At 43.7% G+C, this 13,844-nt stretch overlaps 1 protein-coding gene across 3 annotated transcripts in view; it reads left to right on the forward strand.

Moving 5' to 3' along the window:
• The window catches only part of LOC124045290 (synaptotagmin-like protein 5), a 66,697-nt gene that overhangs the window by 45,142 nt on the left and 7,711 nt on the right, over positions 1 to 13,844 (forward strand). For 2 of the 3 annotated variants that reach the window (XM_046364586.1, XM_046364597.1), the window contains exons 5-9: positions 575 to 724; positions 5,992 to 6,109; positions 6,461 to 6,605; positions 7,310 to 7,407; positions 12,826 to 12,921. In XM_046364586.1, coding sequence (XP_046220542.1) covers positions 575 to 724; positions 5,992 to 6,109; positions 6,461 to 6,605; positions 7,310 to 7,407; positions 12,826 to 12,921 — 607 coding nt within the window. The remainder of the gene's footprint in view (positions 1 to 574; positions 725 to 5,991; positions 6,110 to 6,460; positions 6,606 to 7,309; positions 7,408 to 12,825; positions 12,922 to 13,844) is intronic. The other variant, XM_046364593.1, reaches the window with a different exon arrangement.

Here is a 13,844-nt window from a genome sequence, read left to right on the forward strand (position 1 = left end):
CCATCTGTAAACAGCCCATCTATCTACCTACCTCATCCTCATAGTGTGTTTATTTATTTATCTTGCTCCTTTGCACCCCAGTATCTCTACTTGCACATTACCATTCCAGTGTTTTAATTGCTATGTTGTAATTACGTCGCCACCATGGCCTATTTATTGCCTAACTCCCTTATCTTACCTCATTTGCACTCACTGGATATAGACTTTTGGTCTACTGTATTATTGACTGTGTTATGTTTATTACATGTGTAACTCTGTTATTGTGTGTGTCGAATTGCTATGCTTTATCTTGGCCAGGTCGCAGTTGCAAATGAGAACTTGGTCAACTAGCCTACCTGGTTAAATAAAGGTGAAATAAAAAGCTAAAAATAAAAAACCCATTGGAAGAATCCTTTTTCGTTCCATGTTAAATCTGAAACCAAAAAAAGTTATCCTATGGGGACAGCTTAAGAACCCTTTTTTCTAAGAGTGTACCCAACCCTGCGACACACACGCGTGCACACACACACACACTGATGTATCACACACACCACAGGCTGATGTGTAAAATGAACAGCTGTGTGTTGAATCCCAGGATGCGGATGGAAAAGAGGGGCAGCCGTCCCAGCCTGAAGCCAGAAATCGAGGCGGACGGTGGTAGTGTGTCCCCTCCGGTTCCCGACACAGACCCTTGCAGCGTACGCAGTGCCCGGTCTGCACCACGCTCCACGCCTCACTCACACAGGTGAGACTAAACCACCAAACCCATACAAGTAAAAAATGTTTTAAAAGGTTTTATTGTCAAATACACCGGCACACACTGGGCACATCTCCATTGTCAGCATCTTCTTCATTTACGCTCAATTGAAGTCAAAGGATACGTGAAAGCAGCTCACCTGTTTTAGGAAATAACTAAAGCTGTAGAGATTGGGTGTGACTAGATGATTGATGACCACTGGTTAAATTGAAAGTACTAACCCTGAAAGGTAATTCAATTGAGCACAGGCTTAACTGAATGGACAACAAAGATGGAATGCAATATGACAATTTATTAAATCGTTTCGGGAATGGCCTCGTCTCCGTGGGAAGATCCTCGGTGCCAGATAATGTGATGGCAGGTAGTTGACATAAATAAATCCAAAGATTTACGCCCATTGGTGAATATGGTGTAATTTCAGAATGCAGTTCGGGGTGTTTCTTAATGTGGGTGTTCCCTGATATCAGGAAAATAGTCAACAAAGTGAATTGTTATGCTGACTGGATGAAGTTAAATGAGCATTCAGACCCGCCATCCTGATTGGACTTTCGTAAACTACATTACATTGTAATTATATCAATAACCCTAGCTCTAATCTTAACCCTTACCCCTTCCCTAACTCTAACCCTAATACATTGTACTTACAGCAGTAACCCTAGCCATAACTAGGGCTGTTGCGGTGACTAACAGCATTGTAGCTAAGACCAAAGAGTTGTGCATAGACTTCAGGAAGCATACAACACCTACCTCTGCAACATCTATAAGAGGTCAGAACATAGAGATTGTAGAGGAATACAAATGTATGGGTGTCCTCTTGGACAATATGCTTCAGAGGAGTAAATGCACAGACCTGATCTAAAGAAAAGAGTCAGAGACTGTACTTTCTCAAAAAGCTGGGATCTTTTAATGTTAATTGTACTATACTGACTCTGTTTTACACATCTTTCATTGAGAGTATTTTAACTTTTTGTATAGTTTGTTGGATTGGCAATGCCACTGTCAGCCAGAGAAATATGGTGAGGATTATCACCACAGCAAGCAAGGTACTTGGAGTCAAACGGACAGGCCTGGATGAGATCTTTAAGGCCAGGGCCCTCCGCAAGGCTCACAAAATCATTTTAGACCCAAGCCACCCCCTGTACCTGGAATTTGAACTACTCCCCTCTGGCCGCAGGTATAGGGCACCCCTCAGCAGGAAAAACAGAACGAGACAATCATTCGTGCCAGATCCCTCCTAAATAGCTCGGGCTAATATTCCTATTGACTCCGTAAGGCCAGCAGGCTCATCTTTAAAAAAGGTTTTATTTATTTTCTTGGTATGAAAGTTGTATTGTCAATTTTGTTTTGTATTTAAATGCCACTGTAAATGTGTACATGACACTGCAACAAAATTTCCCCATGGGGACAATAAAGTCAGTAAGTATTATCTCCACACCAGTGTTCACATGTCATGAAGGCAGTCAAAAATGTGTTGTTGGTCAGTGTGGTTTGTTTTGGCTTGCTTCTTGCCATTCTTTTAGGCAGGGTAGAAAAATGTTTTGTCTCCACTACAGAAGCCTGCAAGTTCGCTCAACCCCTTCTCCAGTAGCTACTATTTCTCCCTGCAGAATCTGCACAGCGTCACATGACACATGCCATACATCTTTGCAACCAATCAGATTGATTTCCCCTGCTCTGTTACATCACTTGATGCTCTTTTAAAAGTGTGGAGAGGTACTCCCCTGTCTGTCTTACTTTTCCATGATCTAGGCATGCTGAAAGTAAAAGAAAACATTTACCAAAACATCCAGTTTTAGTCAGGGTTAGTTGTAACATTTTTTCACAAGTTGTTACAACTAACCCTGACCCTTACAGCCATTAGCTAGCTTCCATTTGAGCTAAATGTTAAAACTTTAGCATTGCTAACTTGCATCAAATATCTCTACACAGACTAGTTATAAACATTATATAAGTTTGGTGAATGGAACTACAAAGCCATCACTAAAAGACATTTTGTTAAAATAATTATTCTTACCTCAAAAATCAGATTTCTGTCAATAGAATTTGTTTATCACGGGGACACATTAATCTGCTTTACAAGGGGTGTAGCGCCTAACTGGCATATATAATCAGCGTGTGAGTTTCAAATTTGGGGAAGATAATTTTCACCTAAATGCACTTTCACAATAAAAATCGTATAATCGTATGTCACGCCCTGACCTTAGAGAGACGTTTTATTTCTCTATTTGGTTAGGTCAGGGTGTGATGTGGGGTGGGCATTCTATGTTTTGTATTTCTGTGTGTTTGGCTGAGTGTGGTGCCCAATCAGAGGCAGCTGTCTATCGTTGTCTCTGATTGGGAATCATACTTAGGCAGCCTGTTTTGCCACCTTAGTTGTGGGTAGTTGTCTTTGTTTACTGGCCTGTATAGCCCTAGGAAGTGGCATGGTCGTGTTTCTTGTTTGGTTGTTGGCGGCATTCTTAATAAAGGAACATGTACGCTCACCACGCTGCACCTTGGTCCGGTCATTTCCCTGACGACGATCATGACATTGTATTTGCGATCACTTTTGATAATGGTGTTTTCCCGCTAATGGAACATTCACGCTTATTGCCTAATGCCGTGCGCTCATTGGTGCGTGTATAACTTGAAGAAATAACCGAATAGTTTATCAACATTTTAAGCTATGTTCTGATCTGTTGCGTCAGCTTCATTGTGTAAAATATTTTTTGATGCTAGTGGTTGTATTCATTTGGGATCGATCGCATCCCACAGTTGTCCCAGACTATGTTTGGAATATTTATTTCTCGCACAGAATAGAATAGGTCAACTGTTGTACTATGGGGGATAGTAGATTGACATAGGCTAGTGCTCTTGCTGTTCATTAGGCCTACTCATCTTGATGACTGACAAAGTGAATGTGGTCAGATCTTCAATATGCACCTCGGAATTGGATATTGGCGCGCGCATTTGCGTCCCTGATGTGTCTGTCTTCACTTATAGCCTGTGAGTGAGCGGTGCTTTGGATCACACAGCACTCAGGGAGGTTGGCTGCCAAAGGCATGGATTTTCTTTTAGGGAGGTTGGCTGCTAAAGGCATGGATTTTCTTTTAGGGAGGTTGGCTGCCAAAGGCATGGATTTTCTTTTAGGGAGGTTGGCTGCCAAAGGCATGGATTTTCTTTTAGGGAGGTTGGCTGCCAAAGGCATGGATTTTCTTTTAGGGAGGTTGGCTGCCAAAGGCATGGATTTTCTTTTAGGGAGGTTGGCTGCCAAAGGCATTGATTTTTTTTAGGGTTTATTACGGCCACACAAAGGGGATGCCGTTGGTAAATTTCAGGCATAATCAACTGCTTCTCAAATTGTGAATGACAGCCTGTGCAAAAAAACTAAGCAGAACTCATGCCTTTTAAGCTATTTTTTTTCAAATCATCATTAGTCACATCATGCAGCCTTACAATGTACTAAAATCAAAACATATAGCCCAAGTTTGTAGAACAACTAAAGTTACATTACCTTTAAATTAAGCATATAGGAGCACCTATTTCTTAATTGCTCAACACAGAATGTGCACATTCCTCATATTATTTGGAGAAAATATACTTTCTATTTTATTCAGGTTTGTTCAATTGTATTCTTCATACTATGAAATCATATAAAATAATGCCACAGAATTCTAAGCAAATCTTGTCTACTAAATGAACTAGTGTAGCCCACAGCCATTTGGCATAGCCAGATCAGTACCTAACATAAGGACAACTCAGTATGCTATTCTGTTCTTCTGAAAGAGACTACATTTTATTCATATCATGCTTCTTTACATTTACATTTACATTTAAGTCATTTAGCAGACGCTCTTATCCAGAGTGACTTACAAATTGGTGCATTCACCTTATGACATCCAGTGGAACAGTCACTTTACAATAGTGCATCTAAATCTTAAAGGGGGGGGGTGAGAAGGATTACTTATCCTATCCTAGGTATTCCTTAAAGAGGTGGGGTTTCAGGTGTCTCCGGAAGGTGGTGATTGACTCCGCTGTCCTGGCATCGTGAGGGAGTTTGTTCCACCATTGGGGGGCCAGAGCAGCGAACAGTTTTGACTGGGCTGAGCGGGAGCTGTACTTCCTCAGTGGTAGGGAGGCGAGCAGGCCAGAGGTGGATGAACGCAGTGCCCTTGTTTGGGTGTAGGGCCTGATCAGAGCCTGGAGGTACTGAGGTGCCGTTCCCCTCACAGCTCCGTAGGCAAGCACCATGGTATTGTAGCGGATGCGAGCTTCAACTGGAAGCCAGTGGAGAGAGCGGAGGAGCGGGGTGACGTGAGAGAACTTGGGAAGGTTGAACACCAGACGGGCTGCGGCGTTCTGGATGAGTTGTAGGGGTTTAATGGCACAGGCAGGGAGCCCAGCCAACAGCGAGTTGCAGTAATCCAGACAGGAGATGAGAAGTGCCTGGATTAGGACCTGCGCCGCTTTCTGTGTGAGGCAGGGTCGTACTCTGCGGATGTTGTAGAGCATGAACCTACAGGAACGGGCCACCGCCTTGATTTTAGTTGAGAACGACAGGGTGTTGTCCAGGATCACGCCAAGGTTCTTAGCGCTCTGGGAGGAGGACACAATGGAGTTGTCAACCGTGATGGCGAGATAATGGAACGGGCAGTCCTTCCCCGGGAGGAAGAGCAGCTCCGTCTTGCCGAGGTTCAGCTTGAGGTGGTGATCCATCATCCACACTGATATGTCTGCCAGACATGCAGAGATGCGATTCGCCACCTGGTCATCAGAAGGGGGAAAGGAGAAGATTAATTGTGTGTCGTCTGCATAGCAATGATAGGAGAGACCATGTGAGGTTATGACAGAGCCAAGTGACTTGGTGTATAGCGAGAATAGGAGAGGGCCTAGAACAGAGCCTGTCTAAAATAAATAATGGATTTATTGTGAAGGTGTGGGCTATATTTTATGGATTTATTAGACTTTTTAAATAGATGTTCCAAAGGTCTGCATCAGTGGCTTGTAGGCTATGTATGGAAGCCAGGAGATGCTAAATATGTTTATGTTAATTAACAGACAATTACCATGAGACCAAAAGTTATTTGCTTGACAATCACCGGCTAACAAAATGTTGTGACCGCCACAGCCACAGCCCTAGCCATAAGCCAAACCCAAACCTTTGCTTTATGTTCACACCCTGATCAAAACATAACCCGAATCATCAGAATCTAATGTGTGTTATTCCAGTGTGTATGATGTGTAATGTGACGGTTTGTATTCTGTGTTTTCCTCAGGGGCAGTGCTGTGGCTCTGGAGACCTTAGGGTTCCCTGCTGTACCCAACAACCTGTGCTCCCAAACCCTGGAGAGGGACAGGTCCCCTACACCCAGCAGCAAGACCAGGAGGGTCAGGGTCAGCAACCCAACAAATACACACAATAACACAGTTTCATGGTCTCATAGGCTCCCGAGTGGTGCAGCGGTCTAAGGCACTGCGTCTCAGTGCTAGAGGCATCACTACAGACCCTGGTTTGGTTCCAGGCTGTATCACAACCGGCCATGATTGGGAGTCCCATAGGGCGGAGCGCAATTGGCCCAGTGTCTTCCGGGTTAGGGTTTGGCCAGGGTAGACCGTCATTATAAATAAGAATTGGTTCTTAACTGAATTGCCTAGTTAAATATAGGTTAAATAAACACAAACACGCTCATATAATATGTGATTTTTAACACACCTCTGTGTGTGTGTCTGTATATGTGTGTGTAGCCGGACGGAGCAGAGAGCGTGGCTAGTTTCCACTCCAGCGACAGCGTGTTTGACAAGATGGCCGAAACCGTCACCAGGCATGGCAGGATGGAGCCTGGCACCGCCACCCCCACCATCGCTGTCTCCAGGGCCTCCGTGTCTTCAGGTATCATCATGACAACACAGTCCTCCACCATGTGTGTATGTGAACACCTATAGAGAGAGACAGGAATCTCTCTGTTTCACAAACCCCAGATAACAAATTCAATTACTTGTTTCCTGAGATTTAATCTGATAGGGGAGCATGAAGAAGATGAAGATGAAGCCTTTAATATCATAGTTTTTATGGAGGTGTTTCAGAAGGTTAGGAGGTGTTCTATTAGATTGGGAGCTTTGGAGCCAAGTCCTTCAATCGTCAGGGTGGGTTGTATAGCACTTTTATGTTGCTCTCACTCTCTCTCTCTCTCTCTCTCTCTCTCTCTCTCTCTCTCTCTCGCACTCCTCTCTTCCTCTTTCTCTCGCTCTCTCACTCCTCTCTTTCTATCTCTCTCTCTCTCCTCTCTTCCTCTTTTTCTCCCTCGATTGCTCTTTTACGCTCACACACACTCTCCTCTTCTTGTTTCTCATTGTCTCCCTCTCTACGTTTCCTCTCTCCTCCCTTTCTCTACTCAGACACCTTTCTCATCTCACCCAGTAACAGCTGGCTGTTGTAGCAGCATATGGCGCTCTGTCACATATTAGCATTTCATAACAACTCCAATTAGTGTCATTAAGCATGGCTGTGACAGTACTGAGGAGAACTGTTTCTATGTGTGGCTGTGGGAAGGTAATACCTTGTCACTCCCTCCTCTCATCTCTCTCTCTCTCTAGATCGTAGTCGTTCTGAGGTGGACCTGTCTGTTCCTGGTTCTGCCAGTGATGAGGCCCTCAGTCTAAGGAGCCACTCTGTCCCTGGGCTCAATGAACCGGTACAGACAGACAGACAGACAGACAGACAGACAGACAGACAGACAGACAGACAGACAGACAGACAGACAGACAGGCAGGCAGGCAGGCAGGCAGGCAGGCAGGCAGGCAGGCAGGCAGACAGACAGACAGACAGACAGACAGACAGACAGACAGACAGACAGACAGACAGACAGACAGACAGACAGACAGACAGACAGACAGACAGACAGACAGACAGACAGACAGACAGACAGACAGACAGACAGACAGACAGACATATCTTTAATCTGAGTCTAGAGGAAGGTATGTGTCCTCAGGCCTGGAGGGAAGCCAAAGTTATTTTGTCCAAGAGTGGTAAAGCGGCCTTTACTGGTTCTAACAGCAGACCAATCAGCTTGCTGCCAGCTCTTAGAAAACTGTTGAAAAAAACGTGTTTGACCTAATACAATGCTATTTCTCTGTAAACAAACTGACTGACTGATGATTGGTTGAAATAAATTGATAAAATAATATTGTGGGAGCTGTACTGTTAGTACAGTGCAGCCTTGATATTATTGACCATAACCTGTTGTTGAGAAAATGTATGTTTTATGGCTTTTCAACCTCTGCTATATCATGGATTCAGAGCTACAATATACAGTGGGGCAAAAATGTATTTAGTCAGCCACCATTTGTGCAAGTTCTCCCACTTAAAAAGATGAGAGAGTCCTGTAATTTTCATCATAGGTACACTTCAACCATGACAGACAAAATGAGAAAAAAAATCCAGAAAAGTACATTGTAGGATTTTTAATGAATTAATTTGCAAATTATGGTGTAAAATAAGTATTTGGTCACCTACAAACAAGCAAGATTTCTGGCTCTCACAGACCTGTATCTTCTTCTTTAAGAGGCTCCTCTGTCCTCCACTCGTTACCTGTATTAATGGCACCTGTTTGACCTTGTTATCAGTATAAAAGCACCTGTCCACAACCTCAAACAGTCACACTCCAAACTCCACTATGGCCAAGACCAAAGAGCTGTCAAAGGACACCAGAAACAAAATTGTAGACCTGCACCAGGCTGGGAAGATTGAATCTGCAATAGGTAAGCAGCTTGGTTTGAGGAAATTAACTGTGGGAGCAATTATTAGGAAATGGAAGACATACAAGACAACTGATAATCTCCCTCGATCTGGGGCTCCACGCAAGATCTCACCCCGGGGGGTCAAAATGATCACAAGAACGGTGAGCAAAAATCCCAGAACCACACAGAGGGACCTAGTGAATGACCTGCAGAGAGCTGGGACCAAAGTAACAAAGCATACCATCAGTAACACACTACATCGCCAGGGATTCAAATCCTGCAGTGCCAGATGTGTCCCCCTGCTTAAGCCAGTACATGTCCAGGCCCGTCTGAACACCATACCTACTGTGATGCATGGGGGTGGAAACATAATGCTTTGGGGCTGTTTTTCTGCAAAGGGACCAGGATGACTGATCCGTGTAAAGGAAAGAATGAATGGGGCCATGTATCGTGAGATTTTAAGTGAAAACCTCCTTCCATCAGCAAGGGCATTGAAGATGAAACATGGCTGGGTCTTTCAGCATGACAATGATCCCAAACACACCGCCCGGGCAACGAAGGAGTGGCTTCGTAAGAAGCATTTCAAGGTCCTGGAGTGGACTAGCCAGTCTCCAGATCTCAACCTCATAGAAAATCTTTGGAGGGAGTTGAAAGTCTGTGTTGCCCAGCAACAGCCCCAAAACATCACTGATCTAGAGGAGATCTGCATGGAGGAATGGGCCAAAATACCAGCAAGTGTGTGTGAAAACCTTGTGAAGACTTACAGAAAACGCTTGACCTCTGTCATTGCCAACAAAGAGTATATAACAAAGTATTGAGATAAACTTTTGTTATTGACCAAATACTTATTTTCCACACGCCTCTCTCATCTTTTTAAGTGCGAGAACTTGCACAATTGGTGGCTGACTAAATACTTTTTTGCCCCACTATATATATATATATAAGATGGAAAAGAGTAAATAGCCATTTCAATGTAATAGATTTAGCCTGTGGTAACTTGTGGAATAGATACTGGCTGGAATGCGGTTTTAACCAATCAACATCCAGGATTAGACCCACCCGTTGTATAATGAGGATTATAAACTGGGTGGTTCAAGCCCTGAATGCTGATTGGCTGACAGCCGTGGTACACTATATGCACAAAAGTATGTGGACACCACTTCAAATTAGTGGATTCGGCTATGTCAGACACACCCGTTGATGACAGGTGTATAAAATCGAGCACATAGCCATGCATCTCCATAGACAAACATTGGCAGTAGAATGGCCTTACTGAAGAGCTGTGACTTTCAAGGTGGCACCGTCATAGGATGCCACCTTTCCAACAAGTCAGTTTGTCAAATTTTTGCCCTGCTAGGGCTGCCCTGGTGAACTGTAAGTGCTGTTAGTGTGAAGTGGAAATGTCTAGCAGCAACAACGGCTCAGCCATGAAGTGCTAAGCCACACAAGCTCGGAGAACGGGACCGCCGAGTGCTGCAACGCGTAGTGCGTAAAAATTGTCTGTCCTCGGTTGCATCACTCACTACTGAGTTCCAAACTGCTTCTGGAAGCAATGACAGCACAAGAACTGTTTGTTGGGAGCTTCATGAAATGGGTTTCCAAGGCCGAACAGCCACACACAAGCCTAGGATCACCTTGCGCAATGCCAAGCGTCGGCTGGAGTGGTGTAAAGCTCGCTGCCATTGAACTCTGGAGCAGTGGAAACACGTTCTCTGGAGTGATGAATCACTCTTCACCATCTGGCACTCCGATGGACAAATCTGGGTTTGGCGGATGCCAGGAGAACACTACCTGCCCGAATGCATTGTGCCAACTGTAGAGTTTAGTGGAGGAGGAATAATGGTCTGGGGCTGTTTTTCATGGTTCGGGCTAGGCCCCTTAGTTCCAGTGAAGAGAAATATTAATGCTACATCATACAATGATATTCTAGACGATTCTGTGCTTTCAACTTTGTGCCAACAGTTTGGGGACGGCCCTTTCCTGTTTCAACATGACAATGCCTCCGTGCACAAAGTGAGGTCCATACAGAAATGGATGGTCAAGATTGGTGTGGAAGAACATGACTGGCCTCTACAGAGCCCTGACCTCAACCCCATCGAACATCTTTGGGATGAGTTGGAACGCCGACTGCGAGCCAGGCCTAATCGCCCAACAGTGCCCGACCTCATTAATGCTCTTGTGGCTGAATGGCAGCAAGTCCCCGCAGCAATGTTCTAACATGTTCTAGCCTTTCCAGAAGAGTGGAGGCTGTTATAGCAGCAAAGAGGGGACCAGCTCCATATTAATGCTAATGATTTTGGAATGAGATGTTCGACGAACAATTGTCACATACTTTTAGCCATGCAGTGTGCTTCCAGACACAAATGAGAGAACACCTCACTATGACCATTTTAGAATCGCCCTAGGCTGTTACATGTTATCTAAAGCATTCGTGATGAACTATTACTTTCTTTACCTACATTTATTGAAACCGGTCATATTCAGCATTCAAGCTAACCAAATGAGACCTGCATCTCAAGCTGTATATAGCCACCGAAAAACAATATGAGGGGGAAAAGTCAGTCCTTCACCCACTTCTCCAATGACATGACATCCTCTTAGCAGCTAGCTAGCTATCTGTTTTTAGCTTTATACATAAATAGATATGCTAGCCTATTAGCCGTGTTATGGCTGATTTGTGATCATTGTCCTTGCTAGTTTGATTGTGTTGACATTGCCAGCCTTAGTTACATTCATCCGTTTTTGTCCAAAATATTGAATCATTGAAACTGAAACAGTGCATCCCCAATGGAGGCAGAAAACAATGTCCCAGGCTAGCTGTTATTTACCACCTAGAAGCAATATTTTTTTAACTACCAAGAAATGTATTGGTGAATTATGTTAATCCTGCACTGAACTGCATCAGTCTGTTCCGCCAACAATGTCTTAGTGTTACAGAATGTTGAGTCAAATGTAACCTATATTAATAAAATCTCTTATAAAGTTGATTTTGGTTAGCTAGCAAGCACTTGAACGACTTTTGTCCAGTTAGCATATCTCTTGCGTTCACAAATTCACTCTGGCTGTCTACTCTGATTTCAGAACACTCTCGTCTGTGTGCCAGAGTGCAGAGTAACTGATGAATTTAGGAAAGCGCAACACTCGCTGAATATGACCGGTTTCAGTAAACATAGGGGAAAAAAAGTAAGAATAAATCGAGAACGCTCTAAACAGGGAATATTTTATCTTTGACTCTGACAGTGTTAAATGTAACACTGGGCCAGTGTCTATACGAGCCCACATGTTTGAGGGTTAAATTAACACTGTGCTTATTGCTGACGCTGTTATAATTTGTCAGTGTTAGGGAATTAACATATTCAGTGTTATGCAATAACACCATTGTTGCAAACTGTACATACTTCCTAGTGTTAAAATACTATATGAGGTGCTATCGCATAACACTGAAAGTGTTAATTCCCGAACACTGACAAAGTGTAGTCTAATACTTAGTGTAGTCTAACATTGAACTAAGCACAGAGGTAATTTAACAATCAAAGGTGTGAACCCGTATAAACACTGGACCAGTGTTACATTTAATCCTCACAGTGTTGATTTAACACTGGAGAACTTGCTCCGTACAGAAAGTGCACAGCACAGTACAGTGGACGTCCTCTAATCCAGACGTCCTCTAATCCAGACGTCCTCTCATCCACCCCCTGGGTGCACATTTTGGGTTTTGCCCTAGCGCTACACAGCTGATTAAAATAATCAAATCTTGACGATGAGTTTGTTGTTTTGCTAGTGCAAAAACCAAAACGTGCACCTAGGGGGGTTTGGAAAACCCTGCTCTAATCTATACATCCTATCCATATCAAGTCTGTCTAATTAACACAACTGCATGAATGAGATATGAGCTTCAATAAGGAGCCCAGTTAGGAGTTAATTAGTGAGTGTAGGCTCACATCAACACCTGCTCAGTAGCAGGGCTTGGGAGCAGGGCTGAAGGCTGTGTGGTGAAGCAGGTAAAGATTTTAACCACTGGCTTAGGGTCACTACTCCTCTGTATTTACTGTAAGTGTGCATTTCAATAAACGGTCTGATCTGTTTACACGTGTGAGTACACACACTCACACACGTGCACGGACACACACTCACACACATGCATGGACACACACGCACGCGCACACACACACTTGCAAAGATCTCAAAGACAGCATGTGCAATGAGTGGGTCATCTAATTAACACACTCTGTCCTGACCTGTCTGATTGAATTTAAAGTTGCCACTGGAAACAGACTGATACGATAGGTTGACACTGTGTGGCCTCCTTACTGAGAAGGTACATGGAGATTTAATGGGCTGATGTCTCCTCTGATAGTTTATGTGTTCCACAGGAGTTTAATAATGCTGAGAAAGACGAGGACATCGATGCTCTGATGTCGGCACACAGCAAGGCCACCAGCCGACGCATGAGCAACACTTTGTCCACGGTAATACCCTGCGGTATCACTAACACACAACACTCAAAACAATTACTCTGTCCTTCTCTGGCAAACACACACACACACACACACACACACACACACACACACACACACACACACACACACACACACACACACACACACACACACACACACACACACACACACACACACACACACACACACACACACACACACACACACACACACACACACACACACACACACACACACACACACACACACACACACACAGAAAGGGCCCAAGAAGAGGGATGAGTGTGAACAGTGTCAAAGGGCCAGTGGCCCAAGGGAGCAGAGCAGTGTCACAAACACACTTCACAGCAGAGCTCACATAAAGATACAGCACTTGTTGGAGCCATTGTTGGAGCCATTAGTCTAATGATATATATATATATATACTGTATGTATAGCATATGTACACTACCGGCCGAACGTTTTAGAACACCTACTCTTTCAAGGGTTTTTCTTTATTTTGACACATTTCTACATTGTACAATAATAGTGAATACAAAACTATGAAATAACACATATGGAATCATGTCATAACCAAAGAAAAGTGTTAACCAAATCAAATTTGAGAGTCATTCCTCAAATAGCCACCCTTTGCCTTGATGACAGCTTTGCACACTCTTGGCATTCTCTCAACCAGCTTGTATAATGTATTTCAATTAACAGGTGTACCTTCTTAAAAGTTAATTTGTGGAATTGATTTCCTTCTTAATGCATTTTAACCAATCAGTTGTGTTGTGACAAGGTAAAGGGGTATACAGAAGATCGCTCCATTCCGTAAAAGACCAAGTCCATATTTATGGCAAGAACAGCTCAAATAAGCAAAGAGAAACGACAGTCCATTATTACTTTAAGACATGAAGGTCAGTCCATATGGAACATTTCAAGAACTTTGA

Source organism: Oncorhynchus gorbuscha, linkage group LG01 (assembly GCF_021184085.1).
Source record: "Oncorhynchus gorbuscha isolate QuinsamMale2020 ecotype Even-year linkage group LG01, OgorEven_v1.0, whole genome shotgun sequence".
Classification (NCBI taxonomy): Eukaryota; Metazoa; Chordata; class Actinopteri; order Salmoniformes; family Salmonidae; genus Oncorhynchus; species Oncorhynchus gorbuscha.